The 27,859-nt window shown below is 38.0% G+C and overlaps 1 protein-coding gene across 5 annotated transcripts; it reads left to right on the plus strand.

The window, feature by feature from the left end:
- Window positions 1–2,975: 2,975 nt before the first annotated feature.
- CLK4 (CDC like kinase 4) lies at window positions 2,976–23,384 on the plus strand. 5 transcript variants are annotated; one of them, XR_004314184.1, is made up of 13 exons: window positions 2,976–3,132; window positions 6,151–6,311; window positions 10,833–11,055; window positions 12,150–12,240; window positions 12,637–12,703; window positions 15,356–15,472; window positions 15,564–15,730; window positions 15,937–16,031; window positions 16,291–16,420; window positions 19,136–19,218; window positions 20,976–21,153; window positions 21,737–21,816; window positions 22,535–22,578. XR_004314184.1 is itself a non-coding variant. In XM_032464921.1 (13 exons), exons 2-13 carry the CDS (start codon window positions 6,151–6,153, stop codon window positions 22,843–22,845), a joined length of 1,446 nt encoding a protein of 481 aa, XP_032320812.1. In that variant the 5' UTR covers window positions 2,976–3,132; the 3' UTR covers window positions 22,846–23,243. The 5 variants fall into 5 exon arrangements, 4 of the variants coding, with proteins under 4 accessions (XP_032320812.1, XP_032320814.1, XP_014407040.1 ...); XM_032464921.1 differs by lacking the exon at window positions 20,976–21,153 and adding an exon at window positions 22,705–23,243 and having other exon boundaries at window positions 22,535–22,625; XM_014551554.2 differs by lacking the exons at window positions 2,976–3,132; window positions 20,976–21,153 and adding exons at window positions 9,686–9,744; window positions 22,705–23,243 and having other exon boundaries at window positions 6,175–6,311; window positions 22,535–22,625.
- Window positions 23,385–27,859: the final 4,475 nt, after the last annotated feature.

A 27,859-nucleotide genomic window follows, 5' to 3' on the forward strand; every position in this document is an offset into this window, starting at 1 on the left:
TATATCACCTTTTAAAGTTTTTTTTTTAAGACAAAACTCCTTCGGTCTTGCTGAATGATGGACTCAGCCTGTTTCCCCTAATGACTACATGAAGTAAGTTGCTATGTACTTTGCTGTATGAGTTGAAGCAGTCAGTAGAATGGGTTAAAACACAAGATCTTTGGAGCAAGACCTGAGATTGAATCTTGGTCTGGTACTTGATAACTGTGGCATCAAGCAATTAACCAATGATCACTTTACAGGGTTGATTAGATTATTAAATGAGATCATGTATATGAAGAGGTTAGCACATATCGAGTATTTAATTGATAGCTAATAACACACAAAAATCTAATTGAATACAGATTGGTAATTATCAGTGATAGTAACTTAAAACAGAGGTTTAATTCTGTAAAGATTTGTACCTTTGTAAAGTACCCTCTGCATAGATGATAAGCTTTTGTTTAATTTAACTTACACAACATTTAGATTTTTACTCGAGAACTCTGCTTTCGGAGATGACTGTTTTCTATGTCTGAAATTAAACGTGTAGAAAAGCATAGCTAGAATATATGATAAGAATATTCCTCTGGTTGCTCTTCAAGGGTAAGATTTTCTTTATACTTAGTTTAGCCTAAGGTTTTCTTAGACGTACTTGTTTTTGTGTTGAGATGAAGATACCAGATTGGACAGTTTTTCTGTTGTTGGTAGTAGATTCTCAGAAATTCACACAGACTTTTTCATTAAGTCCTCTGACCCAAAGTGTTCATTTTCCAGGTAACTGACTTAATGGAAAGGGTTGAGGTGCCATGTAAGATTATTAAGCCAACTGGCCCAGGGATTCTGGGAGTAAATTTCTATCTTTGATTTAATCCAACTGAAACAAACTGAGCAAAAGGGCCAAAAGCAGCTTACCCAAACAGCCTACAAATGTGCACTGGGCTCTAGGCTTTGAGATACCAAAGGTAACATAAGTCAGGTCCTTCCAGCCAAAGCACGTAGCACAGAGAGCACCCTAAAAGTAATAGAGAAACTCTAGTCATAGGACATTCTCAACCTCCTTCTGATCGCCACACACTTTCAAATATTACACGTTTTGTGGGCACACTTAAAATACTCAAAATGACACTAAAACAAGGGAGCAGTGACTACAAAACAGACCCCTCCACTACTGGGTAATGTTCTTTGCTGGTGTCTATAAACCCCTCTGTAGGTGGCCTTTTCACTTGGCTGTCTTTTAACTTTATGTTGCTGTTTGAGCAGAACTGTGCACTGTCCTGACCACATTCTCTTACATCCTCGTAAGACAAAATACCTTCATACTCCAGAAAAAAAAAGCGAGGGTGGATGGAGGATTTTCTTGGTGCCAGGTTAATTTAAAGCTGAGCCCAACTTTACTTTGCAGGATGGCCCAGTTCACTCAGTGATAGATGTCCCTGAAACAGCACGTATAATCAATTGTAGAACCAATACATTTCACTCCACGGGCACAATTGGTCAGGATATCTTACCAGCTCCAGGCACACCAGCGTGCCTTGGCCAACTGATTGAAGGCCTCATCTCTAACTGGAGTAGTCATGAGCAGAGAGATGGGTGGGAACTGGTGTAATGAGAGACAGCACCTTAGAGATGGACTTCAAAGGATGGGTAATTTGAAATTGTAGATGCAGAAATGGTGGCTATTCCAGGTGAGGAGAATAATATTGTCTCTTTCATCCTACAGCATAAAGAGTTTTCACTTCCAATTTTCCAATTATCTTTTCAACTTCACTTCTTTAAGTGGGTGCAATCTCTGTGACAATTCAAACCATCCAGTGTAGGTGGCACAAGTTTCTACAATGTCAGATCATGAAATCACAGTGCCCTCCTTTCACCTAACAAGGTACAAGAATTCAGGCCTCCCACGTGCTGGTGGGTTTATGCTCACAACAGCCCAAGCCTGCCCTCCCAGATTGGATTTCCGACTTTCTCTTTCATACACTGAATCTTTGTCAGAACACAAAACCGCCTTGATGCTTTTCAGCATCGACCCTCCCTGACTCCTTCCCAGCTTTCAGCACTGTCAGCCTTTCCCTCATTTAAGCCCTTCTCTCCCTTGCTCTGATACCAGAATCTTGGTTCTCCTCTCCTTTCTGACCATTCCTTCTCAGGCCCTTTTCCTCTGTGTCTTAAAAGTGTTCCCCAGGGCTGATTTTGGCCTTCTTTCTTCTCACTGTACATGCTCACAACCGGGAACAGTTTGGGGATTCTCAGAACTGCAAAATACTTTATTTGAGGTAAGCAAGCTCCTTAACGGGGCTCACTGAGTCTCAGACATTACTGTGCCTTGGTTATATAAAACTGATCTTCAGGGACAAATATTGCAGAAAACTTCGTTAGGGAAACTTCCAGTTACCAAATCTGCCCAGGAGGCAGGGACCACAACAGGAAAAACCCTGTAAGGAGTCTCAAATGAAACTTCCTTTTTTTGTTGTTGTGATTAGGAGTACTGGCCTTAAAAAGATAAGCAAGCCTGGGCTTGTTTCCTGAGACATTCTCTTTATCCGAATCCACTTTCAGACAGGAAGTCCCAAGCGGGCTGGACTACACTGTCTCGTTCACTGAACCGCCCCTCGAGCCAGCCCGGGCTGGGCAGAGTGGGTTTGGGGGCTGGTCATCTCTTGTGTGGTGGCTGTGTCCGGAGTTAGGTCCTCGGGTATGGCGGGAGAACAGGAAACACGAGAGGGAGGGCACGGCTGGCCCGGCCGAAAGGTGCTGCACTCAGAATAACCCTTCGCGGAGGAGCAGACAAGCCTCACAGCCTTAGGGCAGAGCACAGGCGTTTGCCTCCGGTTTCACCCGGCTTCTGCTGCGGACGCCTGGGTCACAGCAGATCCCAGGGAGGGGCCCGCTGGGGCCGCGCAGCCGCGTTGTGGAGGGCCGGGCCCGCCCCCGACGTCACACGGAGCCCCGCCCCCCAGGGAGCGGCGGGAGCGCGCGAGGCTCTGTCACGCAGGCGCGTTCGCGCGGTGTAGGCGGAGCTAGAGGCCGTCGAGGGGGTTGTAGGGAGACGGCGCTGCCGCCATTTTGTAGGGTGTTTGTCGCAGCGGCTGGAGCGAGAAGACGGCGGTTTGGCGACATTTCTCGGCCAAAAGGCCTTTTCCTTTCGCGGAGGTAAGGTTTCGGGTGGGGTGCGCAGGGCTGCGCGGTTTCCCAGTCTTGTAAATGTCAAAGTCAGGTGTCGGAAAAACGGCCGGGTCCGGGGCCTCGGCGAGTGGGGTTCCTTCTGGGCACAGCTCTGCTTGTGGCCTTTACAACCTGAAGTTGCCCAAGTGTTGAGGTAGATTTAAAGCGCTGGGGCAGGAAGGCCTCGGCTCTGCCGCCGACCCTGCTCTGTGGGCCCCGGCCGCTCCCATCCCGGCTGCGGAGGCCGGAGCGAGCGCCTGACGCGGGAGCCGCCGGTGGTTTGTTTTCGTGGATCGAGCCCTCCCCTGGGGGCCTGGTCTTGGCCGTTTGTGGCATTTGGGGGTTTTCCAGAGTCAGACATCTGGCTCTGTGGATGCGCCAGAGGCCCTGGCCGGGTGCCCTGGGCGGGCAGGCGGGGGGTGGGGGCCGGGCGTCCGAGGAGCTGCGAGTCCAGGTGGTGGAATTTAGCTCGGGCTCGTGGGAGAATTCTTTGTGCGAACCGGTTTTTTCCCTAAGGTGGAGCAAAACATTATTGCAGCAGATCTGCGTTTCTGATACTTGTGCACTGCGCTGTCCTTGATTAGTTAAGTAACCGCGGTATGCTTCCCCATCCTTAGGAAACAGCACAGGAGGCTGACCGGGTCAACCACCTGGTCTTGCTTTGTAGCTGTCTTTGTATGTTCGTGCTCCGTACATACACCCACAGGCTTCTTGTTATCTTTTAAATGCAGTCCTCCTGGAGCCGTCTAATGATAACTTTAACTCATATAGCTATTTTAAAGCCATATACATGGCATTAAAACTGTCGGGTATTATAGTGTGTTAAAGGGCAGTAGAGAATCAGATTTCTGAGACTGATACATTCAGATTTGTTGTGTGTGATGTTTTTATTAAAAGATGTCTCTTGATTCTAACATGTAGGAGTCTTTATTAATTAGAGGTAGCGTAGTAATTTTAATTTTTCTTTTTTGTGTATGCGGAGGAACCTTATCTTTGTAACCTGGGTCTGGGATTCTTGTCTTGGCCTCTTGAGAAGACTGAGCAAGTATTAGTTAGCCCCGAGGGAAGTGGGGAGTGCGACACGACACTTCGTAACAGCTGAATTAAATTTGAAGTAGTGAACTTGGCTAAAGAGATAAAAGTCTTTGGCTCTCCCAAGATGCTTATTCTTATTTTAGTATTTGCATATTGACAATTTTGGTTATTTAAGAATTCTGCCTTGTTACAGGTGAGCTAATTATGGCAGACCGCCAGTAGAAGGAAAAAAACAAAACTGAAGGAGACACATGCTTTGCAAACACTGCATTATAATGGTCATAATAATAACCCTCAGTCATCAGATGTGACTTTGCTTGCTATGATTTAAGAATGCTTAACTAAGCAATTAAAATTAAAAGAGTTCTTATTTGGTTAAAATACAACTTGGGTAATTGGAAGGTCAGAAGAATTCCACTAGAAATACATTTTTATGGCTTTATGGCTTTTGGCTCAGATTAATTTGTAGTATCATTTATTTCAGTTTCCGATATTCAAGGGACTGTGTCAAATTCTGACTGTGTCAAACTCTGACTGTGTCAGAATACTCACTTCTCAATTTCCGGTGCACAGATACCAATTTCCGTAACTAGGGTTTGAGGACTTTTTGTTTGACCTCACCAAGGCCTCCTCTTCCTATTTTAAAGCGAGCTAAAAGAGATGCTACATTATCAGATGTATGATTGATGGGCATAGAATTAGAATCAGCAAGAGAAGTGAGTTTAAAATATCTGAATGTTTGGTGGCTTCAGGCTCTGATGGCATGATACATACATTTTCTTAGGGAATACCTCCTAGGAGATGCCTCATTTTGAAGTTTTTTGTTTGTTTTGTGTTTCCCCCAATCCATTTGAAATCATTTAAATTTTTTACTTGAACTTGTTTGCTTGTTACTGAGTCATTTGGGCAAACTGAAAGAGGTTAAGCTGGTTTTGCTCCAATTTACCTTTTTTTTAACTCCTTGCTGAGTTAAGAAACTCACCCTGTTCAGCAGAGTTTGGACATTACTATTAAGAACTACTTTGTGAAAGAGTTGGGGAGAGGCAGATAGGGATCACATTGTTGGAACACAGATCCTGGTCCTGAAAGGAGCCTGTGGGGCTGTAGTTGGGGTTAGGGAATTGTCAGTTATCTGATTTCACTGTGACCATGTTCATCCTTATAGGTTTATTTCTTCTGTCACTCCAGATATACAACGAGTGTGTTTAATTTTAAGAATGGCTGCAGGATGATCTAGAAATAAACTTGTTGGATAAAAGAAATTGAGTTCATAAAATAATCTTTTTATTGCTCTTCTGATTATTGAATACTGTGTTCTGGTCACACCCTGTTTTTTGTTTTCTGCTTTCTGTATTCAGAGCTTTGAGTCATTCTAAGATTTAGAGAAAGGAACTCTTGTCTGAGAAAAAGAAGCTTCATTAATGGCTCTTTACCTTTAAAGCAAAGTCATCTCCTATATTCAGTATCCCTAAGTGTTCCTCTGACTTCAGTTATTTGTATTACAGTATTTTGCCCAGGCTGCATGACACTTGTTGTGTGTGGTAAATTAGCTCACAAAGTCATCATCAATAACTTAATAATTTGATGCTATCAGTAATTAGGAGGTCAGTAATAATTTATTATAGAAAGAAGGTAATGATAAAGGTAATTTAAAAACAAAAAAGTTATTAATTTCTAGCTAGATATTGTCTACTGAAGGCTCTAGGCCTAAACCCTTGCTTTTTTTTTTTTAAATGGTAGTTAACAAATGTTAGTTGAAGACAAGCACCGAGCTGCTTTTATTTTTTGAATTTTTAAATTTATTATTATTATTTTAATGAAATGTAGTTGATTTAAAATGTGTGACCAAGCTTTCACATTTTAGAACCTCTTTAACCTCATGTGCTGGGTGTTATAATTAATATAAAAATGTTATTTACTAAACATAATCATCTGTAACTTCCACAACTTCCTTTTCATTTCCATTAACAGATGCGGCATTCAAAAAGAACTCACTGCCCTGATTGGGACAGCAGAGAAAGCTGGGGACATGAAAGCTACAGTGGAAGTCACAAACGAAAGAGGAGATCCCACAGTAGTACACAAGAGAACAGACATTGTAAACCACATCACCAGTTTAAAGAATCTGATTGGTAAATTACTCTTGAACTAGTAGCATTTTAACGCTAATCGTTTTAATGATTTGTCATTAGCTTATATAGCTTTCATCTGTCAAATTGTTCTATAAATCAGCCAACAAATATTCATTCAGAAAATATTTACTGAGTGCCTTTTATATGCTGGGCACTTTAAATGCTAAGGTTACAGCTGTGATGACAGCAGCAGACAGCAGCATTCCTACCCCGTGTAACTGTCTGGGAGCCTCAGGAGACAGTTGATTGAGTCTCAGCTGCCAGTGATGTAGTTAGAGGACATGAGACACGGGCAAAGTCAAGTGGTAATAGGACACCGAGTTGGTGCCTTTAACTTGTATTTAGGAGGGAGATGTGTACATTGGGGCACTTTTTTAGGGTTCCACAAGTGAGAGGTAATGAGGGCCCAGGAGAATTCATACAGATGAGACAAAGAGCATGTGCTCTATGAGACTGTTTAAGTGTGTTGGGGATTAGTTGCTCATACTGTGTTCTACAGGTCATATTTGTAGGCAAGGCCAGAGGATATGTTTGGGATTTTTAGAAGCTTGGCTATTATAAGAACCATTCCTTTGTGTAGGCAGTAGCCAGTAATGTAGGAAGGGGCCTCAATAAAAATTTCCAGTAGCATATGTCCTGTTCTGTTGTATGCTTACCAGTGTAAAATCTTGAGGTAATAACATTTATATAGAATTGAAGGAATTCTAAGGTTCCTAAATGATTAAACAAAGGCTAGGTGAGTAGAGTTTCTTTCATTCTGTCCTCCATTAATTTCCCTTTCTCATTTGTTTTGTTGGTTTTATGTTTTCTCCTTGTTTTGTGCAGATGTTCCATTGGGACTGTTTGCCAGATTGCTTTCTAAATTAGCCAGCTGGGGTTACTTTAAAAAACAGTATGTAGTTTTTTTCCTTCTCCATGATAAAACAGACTTGTTCTGCAGAACAGTGAGCTTGTTGGCAATCAGTGCAGACTACTCATTCTTCATCACACACTGTCATGTGGAGGGAAGAGGAAGAATCTATGCCAGGCTTTCAGTGACCTGAGCTAATTAATGTACTATAGAAAAATATCTGTACCCTATATTAAAATAAATGCAAAATACTGTAAGCCTTAACATCATAGTTATAATCACTCATGGGCTTATGCATTGTGTATGTAGAAAGGAAGTGATATGAGTGATGAACAGTTCATTCATGTTCATGATTAACTACATAAGCAATACTGAGTCAGTCCAACAACCACTAGACCAACAGTTTCTTTTTTGACATTGGCACCAGAGATGTCTGGGGATAATTGCTCTCCATAATATGAAGCAGTCTAATAAATAGTCTTTCAAGATTCAAAACTTTACAAGAGTGTTTTTTTATAAAATTACTGAAAGAAATGAAAAATACAGACACATATAAGGAAGGTAGTCTTGAAAGGATGCTAGTCCTCCATTATTTGGATGTAAAATTATTTCTGATTATTTTCTTCTGAAAATATCTTTGTTTATAAATCTTTGCCTCTGATTATTTCCTGAAAATAGATTCTGAGGAGGGGCAGTTTCAAGTTAAAGGGTGTGAACTCTTACAAAGCTCTTGCTACATATTCACATATTTTTCTAGAAAGTTTGTACCAAGTTATACTCCTACGGCATACGCCTTCATGCTCTCACAAGTCTTGGTTATTTTGAAATGCCAAGAATAGTGTTTTGTTTTAATTTGAATTTTAAAATTTTTACTGAACTTGTTGTATATATATTGACCACTTGAACATTATTTTTGTATTCTTAGCCCATTTTTTCTATTAAATATTTTTTTAAACTAATTTATAAGCACTTTTACTGTATATGAGTTATCTTAACCTTTTTTCATATATATATTGCAGTGTCTTTTGTGATTTGTCTTCCGGTAGTAAGTAGTCCATGAGTTGCTCCCTTCCTACAGGCTTAATTACTTCTGCACAGGAAGACTGATGTGGCTATGAATGCTGTTTTTATATCCTGACACATCTTCCTGTAACACAAAGTATCAAGCCTTAAACCAGTGATTCTCAAACTTTAGTGTGAATAGAATCACCTTGGAGGTATGCTTGAAATGCATGTTACCAGATCATTCAGTGAGTCTGATACTGTTGATAAACAGACCACCCTTTGAGAAACACTATTTTAAGCTCTTTAGTCTGGCATACAAGATTTTGGATGACTGTTCCGCCCCTTATTTGTTTCTGTTCCCCTATGTGAAAGTTGTTCTTGCTGAAATTGTCTACTCACTGTTCCCTCGTAATGTGTAGACAAGCCCATCTCTAAGCCCTTGTGGCTGAAAGTGCTCTGTAAATGAGGAAGAAGGTAATGTGCCATGTTTATCCCCTGGCATTTCTTCTGCTTTCCACTTTGTCCAAATCTTGACCTCCCTTTGAGATGCAACTCTTCTTTTTCATGAAATCTTCCCTAACTATTTTAAGCATTCTGAGTTTTTCTCCCTCTGTTACCCTAAGCACTCATACACAACCTTTTGGCATTTTGTGCATTGTTGAGTTTTGTTTTGTGTTTATGTTCATTATTTGTTGGCAGGGATTTTGCCTTATATGTATTTTTTATCTTCCACAGGACCTGTGTGGAAATTAAAACGAATGCTCATAACCTCATTAGTCTTGGCTATTTTGAATGACTACAGTGAAATCTTCACTGGACAGTCAGTGAATATTTGTAGAAATTAAGTCAATTTGTTCACCCTGCTCACTCTGTCCATATAGCCTTTACAGTTCTGTAGACTTCGTTTGTATAATCTCTGAGCCTTGGTTGTAGATTGAAGAGGTCCTCATCTTTTTAGTTTATCCTCATGGCATTACTTCACCCCATATTCGTTCTATAGATTGTTTATGAATTATCAGCAGATCTAATTTCACGTACTATTCCAGCTAAAGATCATTAGGGTTAGTTTTTCCTGGTAGATTTTGGACTTTTATCAGAAGGATGCCTTATAGAATGAAATAGGATGCCCTTAAAAGTATGGTAATTTCTAGCTTGATGTATTGTGGACCTCTCCCTTATCGTTCCAAGCAGCTGATGAGATCCCTGACCGAGACCCAGGTCTTACCCTGATATCCTGAGCTGTTTCTCCAATTGCTAGAATGTAAGGCTGACACTGGGAAAAGGGGGTTTCTGCATCTCCCCAGCCTGGATTTGATGCCAGTTCTGTTGAGTAGCAATCTTAGAAATGTTTCTCCTTTATTTCTGCCTAAACCAGCCCCCTGGGAAAAAGAACAACAGCATATTCTGGGGAAAAGGAAGGTTGGTGAGGGCTATCTAGTCAACATCTGTCACTCCATTGCTTGTCAGGATTATTTTAGCTGATGTGTCTGACTGGGCAGGTGTCCCCTCTCTCCCTCAGTGCTCCATGTGCATCCCTCTTGAAGCTTCGCACTCTGTCGAAGAGGACACTCATCCCAGGTAGAGAGGGGGACGGGAAACTGGGCAAATTGAATCTATGTCTTTTTCTTTCCATCAGATCAAAGCTAAACTGGGATCCATTGACTTCCTGAGGTCCATGACCTCTGAAATCCCTTGTTTTCGTTATGTATTTGTGCATTTCTTAGGGGAGAGGGCCCATTTCTTTCATCAGATTTTGAAAGGGGTCCGTAGATTCAGAAGTTAAGCACATGGCACCAGTTGATGCTATTTTCCCTGAATTCTTGCGTATTTCACAAGCAGGAATGACAGGAAATCCGAAATGCAAAGGGTGGGTAATCCTAGACAAGCCATTACAAGATCCTTTTCTCATTTGAGGGGGGTATGTTTTAGATGTCTTTGGCACATGAAGCAACCATCAAAAGCTGTGTTGTCTATTCTCAAAGAGGAGTACAGGAAGCTAGAAACACAAAGAGATGGGGAGATGGGACAGGTAGGATGTGTCATAAAAGTGGCACAGAGGAGTTAGAATGCGCTCTCCCACCACGGCAAACCATTTTCCTTCTAGGGATCTCAATTTACTCATCTAAAATGAAAGGGCTGAGATATATTTAAGATTCCTTTTAGCTCTGATACACCTTTCATAAAATAATTCTCTGTGTGCCAGGGATATCTAAAATTCACTTAACATTAAGAGAGAAAGGAATTCTGTTTTGCCTGCCTCAGATTGTGTGTGGCTCTGAGAAAAGAAAGCTTAGCTACAGGTGCATATATCAAAAGACTGATGAATTTCAGAAGAGCAGTTTTGTGAATATTTGGTCTTAACTTTCTCCAGAAGGTAAAGGGACATTTAATCAAGTAAACACAGTATAATTGAATGATACGGCTCAAGCTTTGTTCCTTGATAGCAGCATATATAATAGAGATATAAGAACCCATTTGCTTATTGGTTAAAGTAAAATTATTTCTTAAGTTTTGTGATTTAAGTATAAATTCTAATTCATCAATTTGTCTTTTTTTCTTTTATTGAGTTAGCTGTTTAAACCAGGAATTCTTGAGAGAATGTTTTGTTTTAACCACATCATTCTAGAATGAAGAGAATAATTTTAAATCCTTTAATGTGTTTGCAGTCATTACTTAGAAGCAAGGTCCTTGAATGAGAGAGATTTTCGGGACCGGAGATACATTGATGAATACAGAAATGACTACTGCGAAAGATACGTTCCTAGACATTATCACAGAGACATTGAAAGCAGTTATCGAATCCATTGCAGTAAGTCTTCAGTCCGAAGCAGGAGAAGCAGTCCTAAAAGGAAGCGTAATAGGCACTGTTCAAGTCATCAGTCACGTTCGGTATGATTGATTGGTTTTTATTTTGGGTGGTTACGTATTTGTGTGAAAAAGCACTTACTGAGCTGATAAGTTTGGAAAAGTTTATATATATAATACTATTTGAATATAGTTGTGTTTATATTACTTGAGTCCTTAAAGGAAACTTCCAAATTCTTATAACTAATCTGTGTTTATTAGCTAGCCCTCATTTGCCCATATTTACTCATTTTCTGCAGAGCAGATTATGAATTCCTTGATTTCAATATTAAAAATATTTTAATGTTTTATAATGTAATCTTATGAAAAGATGAAGCACCCGTCTTTTCTTTCATTTTAGACTTTTTTTACTTTAAAAGAAAGATGTTTCCTAATACTTGGAAACAAACATAGAAAGTTGCACTGGTGGATCCGTACCCTGTGTATAGCACAGTGCCACAGTGCAGTGCATCATTTTCTGCAGCTGGTTCCATTGGGATTCTGAAAATGGGTGCTGAGTGGGAAATGTGTTGTCCAAAAAGCCTGCCCTTTTTTTTACACGCATGCATCATATCACCTGTTTGATTAATAAACTATGAATTACTGTTTTCCTCCCCAAGTTTTCTTCAGTAGAACTAGTTTTGATTAGATTGAACATTGAAATTAACTAGCTTTTATTTTCCCCTTTTAATCATGTATGTTTTAAAATATTGCTAAATAAACGATTTGAACTAATCTTGACATTTTAAAACATTTTCCTGACAAAGTAGACATCCCAACTCACAGCATATGCTGTTTTATAACGAGATTGATAGATCATAACATTGCGTTCCTTAAATTTCAGACTTCACTTAAATCAGTATTTTAAAGAGACAATTGTGTTGTTTTTTTTCTATTGCCACTTTAAGTATCTTATCTGAAAATCTGTTCCTTGCCATGTTTTTCTTCTGTAACATAAACTGTGCCCTGTGAATTTCTGGGGACTGAATTTGAAATTGCTCCTGCCAACTGTTCGTGGCCTGGTGCTTATCTGAATGCCTGAATATCTCCCCGCTGAATGAATTGCGTATTCTGCCCTGAATTCACTCTGATATATTGATTGGCTGGACGATCTTGGTGCTGCCCACTTGCCGTTCCAGAAGAGCCACCGAAGGAAAAGATCCAGGAGTATAGAGGATGATGAGGAGGGTCACCTGATCTGTCAAAGTGGAGACGTTCTAAGAGCAAGATGTATAGAATATTTTTCAACACTTTTTAAACTTTGCAGACAGAATAATCTTTTTAAGAATAGTTTGTCAGCGGGGGGCTAAAGAACTCTTCATTGCTTTTTTGTTTTGTTTTTTGTGGGTTTGTTTGTTGTTCTTTTGTATTTCTTCTTTTCTATACAGTTTAAATATTTCTACTCTAAAGTTCCAAAATAATCAGTGGAATTTGAGATTAGAGCAAGAAAGATAGCTCTATCTAATTGTTTTTGGTAGCAGCTGAAAATAAGATAATTTGAGTGCTGAAACCTTAGTTATGCTTTGATAGAGATCATTTGAAAATATTCCACACTTAAGCATTCATTGTTTGAGTAACTGATAGTTTGTACCGTTACTTACACTTCTTTCTCCCCCCTCACTTTAGATGAAATCGTGGACACTTTGGGTGAAGGGGCCTTTGGCAAAGTTGTAGAGTGCATTGATCATGGCATGTAAGTTTTTTTGTTTGTTTGTTTGTTTTCAACATTCTGATATTTTTGGTGGGGAAGGATCCATAATTTAGATGAAATGGTACTTTAGTGGTAGGTATGTGTTTTCCTGAGAAGAGGTGTAAGTATTCAAAATTTTTTGAACTTCGTATGATTTATTTACCATGAATGTGGATTTTGGTCAAGAATGCTGAACATTTTTATCAGATGAAGTTCTTTGAAATTAAAGTGAGTGTTCAAGTGAAGGGTGTTCAAGTGAAGGGTTTCCCAGAACTTAGGCCCCTGGCTTCTTGTGAGAGATTTGGAGTGCTTTACTCTGCTTTTGAATTACAGAGGCAATAAAGCATATCTAATTTTCTTGGTTCAAAAACCTTTATAGCCAAAGGATAATATTTGTATGTTAGTCAGCTTCTTAAACTATAAAGAATTGCGTTACTTAAAGCCTGCAAAATAAAGTCCAGATTTTTTTAATGAGTTATACTAAACCCTTTGTGATTTGACCCTCTCTGCCTCATTTTAATGTTTTCTTCTAGGACCTCTGTTCTGTGGTTGCAAGCTTTTTATTGTAAGTGAATCCCTTAAAACAATTTAGTCAAAACTACACATTTCTAAATTAACATCTAAATTTTTTTCATCCTACATAGTTGAGAAGTATGTAATTTCCAGTTTGTTGTAAATGTTAATTTAAAAAAAAAAACTATATTTAGGGGAATCTAAATACAACACCTACTGTTATCCATAAATAAAACTTTTCTTGAATACTTAGAAATGTTTTAACCTTGAACTTATCTTTACTCCACTTTTCATAAAGAATATTATCCTAAATGTTTTTTTATCACCCTTTCCTCTCTTCAAAAAAATGTGAACATAAATTGAAATTTTGAGATATTTTGAAATATATTCAGACTTAGGAAATTTACTGTAATAGTTCAAAGAATTCCTATGTTTTCTTCACCCAGAATCCCTAAATGTTAACATTTTACAGTATTTTATCATTTTCTAGATACACATTCATGTATTTTCAAATTTTTCCAGCTAATCTGATTCAGTCCTGATTCACATTTCACTAGTTGTCTCATTAATATCTTTTAAAAATTTCTTGATAGTACAAGACTTTAGTATTTGAGATATTCCAATTAATAGTATTTAGTTGGTCAAGTACAAATCTGTTACCAATTTTGGTACTTATTACACCTAAAACAAAATTTAATCAGAAATGTATATTTTACTGGAATGGTTGGGGCTTTTAAAAAACGGGTACATGTGTCCATAGATAAATATCTTAGTGTTTTAGCATTGTTTCCATTTTAGTTTTTTTAATTGATGTATAATTGACTAATATTATGTAAGTTTGTAAGTTTAAGGTGTTTAACATGTTGGTTGATAAATTTATATACTGCAGTATGATTACTGCAGTGGCCTTAGCTAACACATTTATCCATTTTTCATTTTTCGCGCTATTAGCATTTAGAAAACTTGGCCATACAATTAAGTAGAAGATGTTTTGTCACAGCAGTTTTGTAGCAGTTATTTAAGTGTCGACATAACATGCTTACAGCATAGGGAAATTATCATCAAAATAATTTTTTAATGATTTGTCAGCCTACAACTTCACTGGAGCCCTTGTTAAAAGCAGTAGGATGGGAAAAGTTTTGCTATCCAGCCACTAGAAAAATTTGTTTTGCCTGAAAGTTTTGTTTTGTTTTGTTTTTTACAGCCTAGAGCACATACCTTGCCATACTAATTACCCATGCATGAGGTTTTCTTTTCTTTTATGAAGTGAAAAGGACCATAGTGAAAAAGGCTTGAATGCTGGCCCATCTTCAAGAAAATCAGGTTTAGAAAAGAGGACGTAGGGAAGCTGAAGATCTGGGAACCCCTTTCCTCAAAATCATTCACGGCTCTACACTTGTTAAGAAGTGTTACAGATGCCCCAGTCTAAAGCACGCTGCCCTACATTGTAGCTGTTTCTACCTACTGGCATCAGTGAACGTGCTTAACCTTTTTTTGGCTTCATGATTTATTGATGGTGTCTCCTTTGCCTGAATGTTCCATTTTCGTCCCAAGTCTAACAAACTGATAGCTGTTTCTCAGGGCTCAGTTTTGTATCACCTCTTCTGAAGGAGTCTGCTCCCCTGACCCTGATGGTTGAGCTCTTTCTCCTCTCTATTCCATATTACCTTGTACCAAGCACATCTAACCTTGTAAGTTGTTCAGGTGTCTGTCTTTTCCATTAGACTGTGAGGTACATGGGACAAGCCTGTTTTTATCACTAACACCTATATACTATCTGGCACAGTAGGTCTAGCCTGGTGATTGAGTGAATGCTTTTCAGCAGTACCATATTCTATTCAAGGTTTATATTTCTATCTTTTTTTAAAAAAAAAAAAAAGTATTCTGTAAAATCTAGGTAAATTTAAAATTCTGGAAACAAACATTAACATTCGTAAGTATTAAGAGAATCATCACTCCATATAAAGTGTATTTTGTCAAAATGTTTTGAAAAGGTGTTATATGCATCTGTTACCATATGCCTTGAAGATTATTTTAGGAAAATAACATGGAATAATTGGTACTTAATAAGATAATGCTTTAGAGGATACATGTCTTCAACCCCCTCATGTACACTTAACCATTTTAATTTTAATTTTTAAGGGATGGCATACATGTAGCGGTGAAAATCGTAAAAAATGTGGGTCGTTACCGTGAAGCAGCTCGTTCAGAAATCCAAGTACTTGAGCACTTAAATAGTACTGACCCCAGTAGTGTCTTGTAAGTATAAACTTGGAACTGGGGTCCGCCCTGTTATGTGAAATAATCAGAATTCTGTGAACTGAATCATTTTTATCTTGATCTCTTTCAGCCGCTGTGTCCAGATGCTAGAATGGTTTGATCATCACGGTCATGTTTGTATTGTGTTTGAACTGCTGGGACTTAGTACCTATGATTTCATTAAAGAAAATAGCTTTCTCCCATTTCAAATTGACCACATCAGGCAAATGGCGTATCAGATCTGCCAGTCAATAAATTGTAAGTATACTTGTTAAATTTTTAAACACCAATGAATTAAAGTTTTTATTATACAAGCGACATATCAAAACATTGTTACTAAAAATGCACATATTAGAAGAAACGATGAAGCCACTTTTGATTCCTACATTCACTGCTCATCCTCCCTCCCATCCAGTACAGATTGAATTTGTAAATGAAACTAATGTCTTTTTGTTCTTTTGTAGTTTTGCATCATAATAAATTAACCCATACAGATCTGAAGCCTGAAAATATTTTATTTGTGAAGTCTGACTATGTAGTCAAATATAATTCTAAAATGGTAAGTTAAAGACTTGTTTTAATTTTGGTGATTGCCTTTAGAGTTAATTTAGCGTAGTGATCCTTGGATGAGGAATTTTACCTCTGAGGCTTATTTTTATATCCTGATGTTTAACCCCAAAAGGGTAATAATCTTTTTTCTTTCTTATGGGGTTATGTTGAGGATCAGAAAGGAACTAACATGCGAGCCTTTTGGATAGTACTCCAAAACATTTCATGTCTTTATTGATCTTCATATTTACTCAACTGTGTCTCTCTAGAAACGCGATGAACGCACACTGAAAAACACAGACATCAAAGTTGTTGACTTTGGAAGTGCAACATACGACGATGAGCATCACAGCACTCTGGTGTCTACGCGGCATTACAGAGCTCCAGAGGTCATCTTGGGTCAGTAGACACCAGACTTCCTGATAGTTTAATTGGAAAAGAGATCTTTGTTCTCTACAGCTTTTATTGGGAGGCAGGTAGTGGAGGGATAGCTGTAATTTTCTTAGTAGTGTACAGAAAATGTTTTCTGTTTTCATAAAAACTGGACTCTGCTATAAATATTCTTCCTGAGTGGGGAAAAATGTGATACCATCAGTATAGATACTCCAGGTAGTGGTTATTTTTGAATAAGTCAGTCTTAACCAAGAACAAGCTCTATTGGCCAAGTACATCACAGCAGGGTGATTTTAAAGTGATGTGAGTACCTATTATCGTCTCATCACAAAAGCATGGTGCTGGTGGAAACGATAAAATTTGGTTGACAGACATCTAGATGTCGGGGGGATGGAGGTTGAGGAGAGCAGAAGGGGGGCTAGTCAGGGAGAGCTTCTCTGATAATCTTTGACGTGAGAAAGGCTGGGGCAGAAGATGAGTCAGTGCAGGGTGTTAAAGAGGGAGCTCAGGAGGGGACAGTGCGTCTTGTGCCTTAGAGTCTGACAGTCGAGACCAGGACTGGTGACAGCTGGGGACGTCAAGGGTGGGTTTGGGGGCTTGGAGATAGTTAAAGCAGTAAGCTTATTACTTGGCCAAAAGTGAGGGCCAACTGAAGTTAGATAGTAAAACATTTTTATGGAATCAGCTGTTCCCACTTTTTAGCTTGTCCAGTAGGACTTGGTAGTTCAGGATAGGAGTGTGAAAGCGACCTAATGATGCTCACCGAGCGGGGAGATCAGCAGAGGGGTGAGGAAATCAAGGTCGTGGTGCAGTGCTGGCCAGTAGAGCTCTCCATGTGGTGGAAATGTTCTGTTTGCACTGTCCAGTATGGTGACCATTAACCACTGTAGACTGCTGTGCACTTGAAGTTTAGCTAGTGTGACTGAGGAACTGAGTTTTAGATTTTGCATTAAATTTTAGATTGAAATAGCTACACGTGGCTAGTGGCTACCACGACAGGACAGAACAGGTTTAGAATTTGTCTTTGAGGTTGTTGTTACTAGGATTTCTGCTTAGTGTGGTCTGAGGAGTTACTGTGTTGAAATAGTTTAGAAAGTGTATTCATGACTGAGGACTGAAGGCTGCAACGAAGGTGAAAGAGAGGAGTGTGGGAAGAGACTGTGGACAGAGAGGTATTTGCAGAGCTTAGAAGGAGATAACTTGCTATGTTTTATCAATTTTGGGAAGGACATTTTTCCCACACATTTTAACACGTGGTGGGGGACAACACAAAACAGTTGGCATTTTTTCTTCATTACTGATATATAACAGGGGTGCATCTTAAGCATAGTTAATGGCCTCCTCCTAAATTGGGTAAATACAGTGATTCTTAGTGATAATACAGTTAAAAGTGTGGCCAGGCTGGGAATAGTTGATAAAAATCTGAAGTTGGTGTTTGTGGTCTTGATGAAAAGAGTACAAGAGATGAGAAGATGAGAACGGTTCTCGTGTGTTTGTGGACTGTTAGTCCTGAAGATGAAGGCAGAGTTAGGCTGGAGAGGAAGGTGTGGTCAGGCAGCTACAGTTGAGGAGGGCAGTTGGTCTCCTGTCTTGGGTGTTGGTAATAAACAGAAATAGGGAGAAGTTGGTAAAAGTGAATGATGTGAAATTCCAAAGAGTATGAGAGCTGACTTACCAGAAAATGGGATGATTTAGAATGGTGCAAAGGGTTACAGTCACCTGGGAGAAAGCTGGGCTGGGAGAGAGGAGTGGCTAGAAAAGAAAACTTCATCTTAGGTCCAGGCTGTGTCATTTGCAGGTTTTGTGTGTGGTGCTGTGAGTAGAAACCTGTGCTCCATTATCCGTTTGCTCAACTGACGGGTACTGCGAGAGGTGACAGAAACAGCTAAGTCGGAGTCAAGTCCCTTGAATATATTGTTTCTCCCTTTATCTTTAAATTCAGTGATGTTACTGAAAGTAATTGAAATGGCTTTTAGAGTAGGTTTTATTTGCACATTATTGTTTTATTAAATACTTGATCTTTAAAAGAATGAAACACCTGAATGGTTTGCTTTTTTCCTTTCTAATTAAGCTTAAAAAGACTAAGTGTTTTTTCTTTTCTGAGTAATACTACTATTGAGGATTCTGAAGGAGAAAGTATATATAATCATGTAGAGACAACCTGAAAGTACGTATGTAGATCCCTGTCTGAACTTGAAACTGGCTATATAATTCTGCTTATAGGTGACACTGCTTATTAATATCCAGTATAATTCTTACATAATTTATGTGAAACTAACATTTCTTTTAATGGAAGAAATAAACTCAGACATCAAGCTGATGATAACCGATAAGGAGTAATCACATTCTGAGGATAATTATTGATCTATATTTGCACTAATACAATGTAAAGTTTCATGGAAAGACCATGAAGGGGGTGTAACAGTGCTCCCCACTGCACAAGGAATGCAGAAAGTGTGAAATATTTGCTAGCACCTCTTTTATTTTGTATAAAATGCGGCCTCCCCCAGGCTAAAATACTGTAATTTGATATAAGGATATGGAAGACTCTGAAAGCAGACTGAATAATGTTGGATATAGAACAAAATGTAAACCCTGAATTTACTGTCATATACTCTAAAAAAGGGCTGTATAAGGAGAGCACCCACACAGGAAAGGGTTTAGTGTGTTGGCAGTTTTTAATTGTTGCATAATGAGATGTTTGGTTTTGTTTTTAAACAGCTTTAGGTTGGTCTCAGCCTTGTGATGTTTGGAGCATAGGTTGCATTCTAATTGAGTATTACCTTGGTTTCACAGTCTTTCAGGTATGTATTTATTTAGTAAATGTTGTTTACTAATTCATAATGAACTTCACATGTTAAAGGCATGTTAAAGTTTTGGTTTCCATATTGAAAAGTTGCCATCGTGTCACTTAAGATTAAAACTTATATGCAAAGTAGTCATCCTTCTCTACTGTCATAGTTGAATGAAACACTGCTGAGTGGTCATTATTCATTCTGCGTGTGAATGGAGTTTTTAAACATATGGTTCATATTGACTTCATATGACCCATTTTTTAAATTGTGGTGCTCCATAAATTTACATTAGTTCTAACTGTGACCAATTTTAATTCAGTCCTGATTATGTTGCCTATTGATACTGACCATGAACAAGTTACTTGCTCCTTTTTTAAAAAGAATTTAGAAATAGTTGTAGTAAGCATCTTTGTCAACCCAGGCACATTTCTAAGCACTTAGTATGTAAAGATGAAAAGACAACATCTCTGTCCTCAAGGAAGTCGTGCACAGGGTAGACATGGGGAAACTTACAGCGCAATGTGATATATGCTATAATGGAACAACGTAGAAAGTATGGTGGGAACCCAGAGAAGGTGAATAGTTAAATTTGCTTAGAGAAAGCGTCACTGAGAAGTAGGGAGTTTAAGCCATACTAAAGGAAAGAGTAGGAGTTTGTCAGAAAACCTGAGTGTGTGATGCCATATCAGGAAGAAGAAATTGTATTCACGAATGCAAGAGGCATAAAGATGCTCGAGTTGAGGAGGGAGGAATAGTGCCGTCAGAGTGTCTTGCATAAATACGAAACGTTTGTAGGCAAGGACTGATTCATAGCTGACTTGTTTGCCATAGAAAGGTATTTACTTGTGTTACCCTAGGAGTCAGTGGTTTCCAAGTGTGGACTGGTCTAAAATGAAAATGATATTCTAGGGTTGCCATTCTAGCCTTCATTTAGAAGTTAGCCTTCCTGTTTTTTTGGTATTAAAATGTCCCTTTAATGAAACAGTAATCGTTACTTGCTTTTTAAAGTAAAAGTCCCTTACCTGTCAAAATAAAAAGCAGAAAATGTTAAGGTGTCCACTTTTTTTCCCTCATAATTTTACTTATGTCTGAAGACTAACAGTCTTGAAAGCTTCAAGCAGTGTAACCCTTGAAGAACTTTCTGTAGGGTTGGGATGTGATGTGATCAAGGTGTGTCGTTCTAGTTTGTAGATGGGTAAGGTGAGGGTGGTTCAGGAGTTCCTGGCTAATAATGTCAGGGCCGACTTGAGGTTATGGCAAGCAGGGTGGGGGAAGAAGCTATGGTGAAGTTACAGTCACTTAGGTGACTGTTGCAGAATATGTGTGTTCACTGCTGTGGGGCACCTCACCAAACTTCTGTCTAGTCTGTAGAGAGCTGTTAGAAGTACTCTTGAGTTTGCATACAAGTTAAGAGACCTAAAATGAAGCTGCAGGTCATTTCTAGGAGGTACTGTCTGGTTTTGTGGTAGAAAGCTGTAGGGTCAAGAAGTTGAGCAGAACTTTCTTCATTCTGACACTTAAATAAAATAGGCCCCTCGAATGGTTTTATGATTGTAAGTCATTCCAAAGTCTTTAAGTGTGGATTATTCCTGTTGGTTTGAGATGTGGTTTATATTTGAATTCCACCCTCCAAAATAGTCTTCAACTAAGGAACTTGTTGAAAATGTGGAGCTTGTATTATTTATTCCTGTCATGAATTAAGAACAACATTTTGAAAGTGTATACTAGGCACAGAAGTTGACAGATTTAAAAACCATTGCACACAGCCTCTGCTCTCCAGAACGTGGGTTGGCAAACTGTATCCTGCCTGATGCCTGCTTTGAAAAATGAAAAAGGATATGTGATAGAGACCATTTGTGACCGCCTAGGCCTAAGATATTTACTGCCTGGCCTTTTACGGAGGAAGTTTGCCAGCCTCTGCTCTAGGAGCATCCTATTTCAGCTGTAAGTTTATTCCACTTTCGCAAAGCTTTATTACTGTTTAAGAATGAGTTTTGTCTCAGGTTCACAGCTCAAGTTTCCTCATTTATGAGCTATATGTGACCTTGAGCTAGTATCTTACCCTCTGAACGTCACGTTCCCACATACCTAGCTAGGGTTGTGAGTATATTGGGGCTGTATCTTTATTGTCTAGGATTAGTTGAGTGTGACAAGGTTGCTATTCATTGGGTAATGGAGGTTAAATGAGAGACAGTTTTTTTGGTAATCTTCTCCAGTCAACCCCCTGTTATATAGTGTAAGAAATAACAGATAAATAGGGGAAAACTGTTTTTACACTGAGTAAATTATGTCATCCCCTGTGCAGACCTTACTGATCCTTTCTAGAAAGACTTTGATTAGATTTGCATCAGACAAGGTAGCTGATTCAGTTTTTTTCCATCTTTGAAGTAGAGTGTAATATAAATTGTGTAGCTTTCTAATCCAGGCATATTTAGTCCTTTTATGTCAATACTGTTTCCTTCTGTTTTCCTTTATTGTGCATACCGGGAAAGGGAAAGTGCTAAATTTCTTTCTCCTCCTTTTTTAGACTCATGATAGCAAAGAGCACCTGGCAATGATGGAACGAATATTAGGACCCATACCAACACACATGATTCAGAAAACAAGGTATACCTTTTGTGACTAAAGCCTTGTTAGGTGCATGCAGTGGCCTGTATTCAAACTACAGGAAACCCATCTTTGTTGTCACTGCTTTTTCCAGGGACTGCAGATTGTGAATTTTTTTCCACAAAGTGAAGTTTTTAAAAAGTAATACAGTATTTACTTTGTGATCCAGTAGACAGAGTGATGTTTTTATACTCACAGTAACATAAGCATAAATATTTTCCTAACTTGATGTAAAAATAATACATAGAGTAGTAAAAAGAGTTTAATTTTGGAGTCATATTGATCTAAGTTTGAATTCCATACTGTTGTTACCCAGCTGTATGTCTTTGGACAAGATACTATAAGTGGTTTCAAAACATAACTTCACAGGAGTCACCCAGGTAGTTGTTTAAAGATTTCCAGCCCCATTCCAGATCAGAATTTTAGTGAAATCAGAATTTCACTAAATGGATCCAGGAACCGCTGTTTTTGAAGCTTGCATTGTTTCCTGTGTGATGTTTGGGAACACCTTAGGTGGGATACTAAAACTTCAGAGGGTACAAGATTAAGGAAGATGTCATGTAAGATATCTGATACATAATTGCTGCTGAGATTTGTTTTAATTGTGAGAGAGAGAGAGAGAGATGCCTGGTTCCATCTGTTTCCCCCATCTCCTGGTGAGGGCAGGGTAAACATGAAATTTTTTTTTTAAACTAATCCAGAATTCTTTTTCCTGTAGAAAGCGCAAGTATTTCCATCATAACCAGCTAGATTGGGATGAACATAGTTCTGCTGGTAGATACGTTAGGAGACGCTGCAAACCATTAAAGGTAAAAAAAAAAAGGTTTAAAAAGCTGTTTTTAACTATTTTTTGATGTCTTTCTTAAACAAAATCATTTTTCCCCTCAGGAATTTATGCTTTGTCATGATGAAGAACATGAGAAACTGTTTGACCTGGTTCGAAGAATGTTAGAATACGATCCAGTACAAAGAATTACCTTGGATGAAGCACTGCAGCATCCTTTCTTTGACTTATTAAAAAAGAAATGAAATGGAAATCAGTGGTCTTACTATACTTCTCTAGAAGGGATAACTTAAGACTGTGTCAGTCAACTCTAAACATTCTGATATTTTTGTAAACATTAAATTATTTTGTACAGTTAAGTGTAAATACTGTATGTTTTGTATCAATAGCATAATTATCTTGTTAAGCGAATATGGTCTTGATAATGAAATATAAAAGCTAAAATTAATTTTCCTTTTTTGAGATTAATTACCATTTTTAAAGACCTTTGGAAAAATCCTTTCTGTCCAGTGATAAATGTGATTGATCTTGTCTTTTATACATGGAGGTTGACTCTTTGAAGTGATTTTTTTTTCTTTTTTTGAGTAAAAGAAAATCTTGACTACTTCATTCCTTAATGATTATTCTTTACATACCTCAAAGTCAGACTTTTCTTCACTTTAAAAGTTTTTTCTGCAATTGTTGAACAGGTCATAAGGATTATTAACTCTGTAGGCAGGTATTGGAAAGCAAAAACCCATAGGAAATGTTAACTGTTGGAGTTTCATTCAGTTGCAAGTATTGTGTTCTGTTTCATTGGGTGATCTCAGTGGTGATAAGCAGCATTCAGGGAAAGGCATCCAGTGTGTCCATCGTGACAGATTAGTAACACCACACGCTCACTGCATTTAAGATTAAAGCGTAGCAGGAAGGTCAGCGTGCGGAGTCCTGTTTCCCGAGGGCTACTTATGTAGTCAAGTCACGAACTAAGAACAGGAATTCTGATGACTGAGGTTTTGGGTTTTAATGCCAGATCTTCAGGAGACTTGAGATTGTCTCGTATATTTCCTTATCACATGAAATACAAATACTTAAACCTTAGTGTATGAATTTTAAGGTTATTATTAAGCAGTTTATATTTGTTTTAATCTTTGCTGGAGAAAAAGATGATTTGATTGTAAAACACTGTGGGAAGAAACTTCTGCAGAAGTTTCCAGGCCCTGATTGGTTAACATGATGAACTTTTTATTTGCCTGTGGGTATTTTTTCCTTACTGTTAACCTGTTTTCAAATTGCAAACTACATGGTAAATGTTACTTAATTTAGTAAAAATACAAAACTATTGATCAGTCTGCCAGGTGAGAAATCTTTTTTGTTGCAGAATTCATCGCTGATTATCCAGATACAGGGTTTTTGTTCAGTGTTCCCATTTCCAAAGGGCATTACACAAAGATGTGAATTTTATCTGTATTTTAAACGAAAAACATGAAATCTTTTTGGTATGACAAATAGTGAAATCAAGATGGGCTTCTCTTCGTGATCCCCTGGCAGCATTTGCCCATATAGTAAAGCTGTGTTTCTAAGCTTGACCAGGAATTTAAGAAAGCGGAAATAAATTTAGCCTAGAGAATCGTTGCATCAGTTATGCTCAGGCCTCTGATGTCGTCCATATGTGGTTGAGCTATATTGTATGTGATAAGGTTTTTTAAAGGAGCATTTGATGTAAAAAAGAGGTTTTTCCTGAACGTGGTGGTGGTATAAAGATTAAGAAGTCTGCTATCCTTCATTTTCCCTTCCATTTCCATCCTACAAAGCCACTGAATCACGTAAGCCTCCTGACCTATCCCTACCAGTGCTCCAAGTTCCCAAATTAATGTTTACTTTTTCTCCCATCGAAAACTTTCTCAGAGTACTGATTTCAGGATATAGGGGGAAAGAAAAATAACCACATTATTTCTTACTAAGAAGTTATTGTTAGCCCTTTTCTCTTCCAATAAGAATTTACATTCTTCACTAGGGGTGTCTGCTAGTTCCTAGGCCAAATTCTGGTATTTTAGGAATTAAAGTGAAACTTCAGTGAATTATGTTGAACAGGAGAAATGCTCAGTGGTTAGGGTGGTACCTGTGATACCGTTACGAGTGTCTACTGCTAACCTTTGTTTTCATCTTCTGTGAACTCTCAGGTTCTTAACTTTTAATTGTGTTTTTCCTTGTACCTCTGAACTCATTTTTTGAAAGTGCCAGGTTTTTATTTGAGAGTATCAGGAGCATCAGTACTAATGGGAAAGATTTAGAATACCCAGTGCATGAATACGGATCATTTGTAACTTGGTATTCTCCCTGAGGATTTGATGCCTTGTAGGTTACTATTTCTAAAAACTCCATTGAAGTCAAACTTGGTTTTAAAAGTGAAGCTAAATAGGTTAATTCCAGTGTTTTCTTCTACTGCTTAGGTGTTCCCATCCATGTATTGATCAAAACTTTTGGAGTAGATGAATAAAATTGACTTCTATTATTACTCAGTTGACAGTAGCAAACTGCCCAGTGAAATTTTATAGTTCATACAATTAAAAACTATTCCTCTGAATTATCTTGAAGAGCTGGATGCTAGAGAAACTTGAAATGACGTGGCCAAGACCAGTAATTGAGGCTGAATTGTGACTTAAATTCGGCAATCCTAAATTCTAGCATTGTGCCTTCTTGTGATAATGTACCTACATGAGTCAAAAACTTCAGTTTGATTCCTGTTCACAGTTCTGTGAAATGACCTGGGATAAAATTCATGGCTAATAGTTAGATTACATTTTTTTCACAGTTTTTCTTTACTGTAGTAGCTGATAAGTACCTTCAACCATCAAAACGGCTAAAATGGCATGATCATTTGAAAACGTACTCTGTTTTAAGTAGATAGGCAGATACCTGTATTTAAACTGATCTTGACAATTCTGGAATGAAGAAACACTTTGTCAGGTGACCTGGCTTTTTAACTCCTTTCTAGTTTGAAATGTCTGATTCTTAAAAATTTGGTGCAAGTAAGATATTCTAAATTTGAACATCCAGTCCTTTGCTTAACATCCTACATTTTTAAATATTACAGTGAGAAGGAGTCATGAGTCAGTAACAGGTGTGGATAGCAGTCAGTAATTGTTGGCTGAGATTGCATGTTTGCGGATACATCAGTAGAAACAATTTTAATTTTCTTAAGAGCTGATCTTTTGGGATCACTATTTTTTAAGAGGTTGCTATCTTTAGCTAATTCCTTAAATCCAAACTTTCATTTGGCTGGTTAATTGGGTTGGGCGGAGGGTTTGTGTTATTTTTTCACTTTTTTATAGAGTGAAGTTGAAGTTTAAAAGTTAGTTTTACACTCCAGTCAGTCCAGCCTTTGGGGGCATAGTTAAAAGAGGTAATCTCCTTAATGTGAGCACACTTAATTTGAGTCATTTGGGGCTAGTTCCATATTGGTGATTCGTTTTTTACAGTATATTGCAAAAATAGAATAATGAACTTCTAAATACATATAGCCCAGCTTCAAAAATTAAAAACATTTTGCACATTTTGTTTCACCTGTTCCCCAACTTGCTTTTCTGTACAAATGCCAGATCATTTCACCCATAATATTTCTGTATATCTTCTAACAGGAGGTTTAAAAAAAAAATACACCATTAGCACACCTAACAAAATAATTCTTTATCTAAGATAGTTTATATTTAAAGCTTCATGACTGTCTAAAAAGTAACCAAGTTAGTTTGAATCAGTACCCAGTCAGGGTGCACACACAGCTGATTTTTCTCAATTCTCTTAATCACTATGTACTTTTTCTCCCCTCCTTGCTTTTTATTGCTTCGCTAATTAAAACTTGGTCATTTGTCTTTAGAGAATTTCCCATATTCAGTATTTCATCAGAGTGGCGTCCATTCCTCTAATTCCCACTTGCCCTATAAACTGATAGTGAATGGAAGTTGTTTTTTTTTTTTTAATAGAATTCCTTCTAATGCAGAAGGGATGTGAGAAATATGATGTGCTGTAACTCTTTATGATATAACAGATTCAGGCATCAGTCATCAATGGATGCTACAACCATTGGGCGAAAACGGAAGACTTTATAATGAAGGGATCAAGTTAAACCTCTGATTGACAACCAGATGTGCTGATAAGCTTCTGAGGCGATGCAGTGGGAAATCCACAGCACCTCTGAGGTATCAGTGCCTTAAAAAAGCAATTTTTTTTTTGACTTGGATCTAATCAGTCCTCTAGATTAAAACTGTAAGAAGCATCCAGCCCTTTTTGTTCATTTGTTACCTGTCAGCTGATTCCTTGGAAGAGCAGTTCAATGAATTAAAGTGCTCAGATTTCTTACCAGCATGTTGCAACTTTAGTCCCAGGTCTTCTCTACGTTTGAAGGAGTAAGTTACTTTAACTGTATTTGCTTACTTGGAATTACTTAGGGGTAATATCTATGTTACAGGGTGATTAAAAACATCTAGCAGTTTACCTGGCTTTTAGTATTCCCACTGGTAAATACTTTTATTTTCTGTAAGTGACTTAACCCAGGTGACTGCATGTTATTTTCTCAGTAATGTTGATTGTTCCTCTTTATGGCACCAGGAATTACAAAACTATCCAAGAATTCTACTTTTTTGGACCCTCTAGCATAGTAGATTTTATTGTGACATTTCACTGAAACTTGAAGGGGAATAGAATTTTCAAAGAAATTTGTTTTTTGCCAATCAAGAATGTGTACTATTCAGATAAATTTTCTTACATTCACTCCTTCCCTGGTTTTAGTTTTTAAATGCTGTAATTCAGGGGAAAAGTTATATATAATTTTTTTAAAATGAGATGTAGATTTAATCATAAAGTCTTGAAGCCCCCTAAATATCCTTTGAGGTGGGCACCACATAGACCTGGTTCTTTAGATACTCTTAACAGCAGTTACATGTAATGAGATTAATTAAAGTTTACTCGCTGATTTGGAGGAGTTACCATGCACATCTCCCCCAGTGACTTAAAATATTTCCCATTACAAATGTAAATGAAAATTAAGGGTGTTTTTTTTTTCAGTAATTTTTTAAAATCACCAGCTTTGAAATTTATTGTAGTTGATTTACAATGTTGTGTTAGTTTCAGGTGTACAGCAGAGTGATTCAGTAAAATATATACACATATTCATATGTATACGTATATTCTTTTTCATATTCTTTTCCATTATAGGTTATTACAAGATATTAAATACAGTTTCCTGTGCTATACAGTAGGTCCTTTTTGTATAATAGTAAT

This window comes from Camelus ferus, chromosome 22 (assembly GCF_009834535.1).
Source record: "Camelus ferus isolate YT-003-E chromosome 22, BCGSAC_Cfer_1.0, whole genome shotgun sequence".
NCBI lineage: Eukaryota > Metazoa > Chordata > Mammalia > Artiodactyla > Camelidae > Camelus > Camelus ferus.

Excerpts from the sequence above, each read along its gene's own strand:
- CLK4 (XM_032464921.1), top strand. The coding sequence starts at position 6,151 with ATGCGGCATTCAAAAAGAACTCACTGCCCTGATTGGGACAGCAGAGAA. Across the intron at positions 19,219-21,736 it reads TTGGTTTCACAGTCTTTCAG|ACTCATGATAGCAAAGAGCA; the intron begins GTATGTATTTAT and ends CTCCTTTTTTAG. Across the intron at positions 22,626-22,704 it reads GACGCTGCAAACCATTAAAG|GAATTTATGCTTTGTCATGA; the intron begins GTAAAAAAAAAA and ends TTTTCCCCTCAG.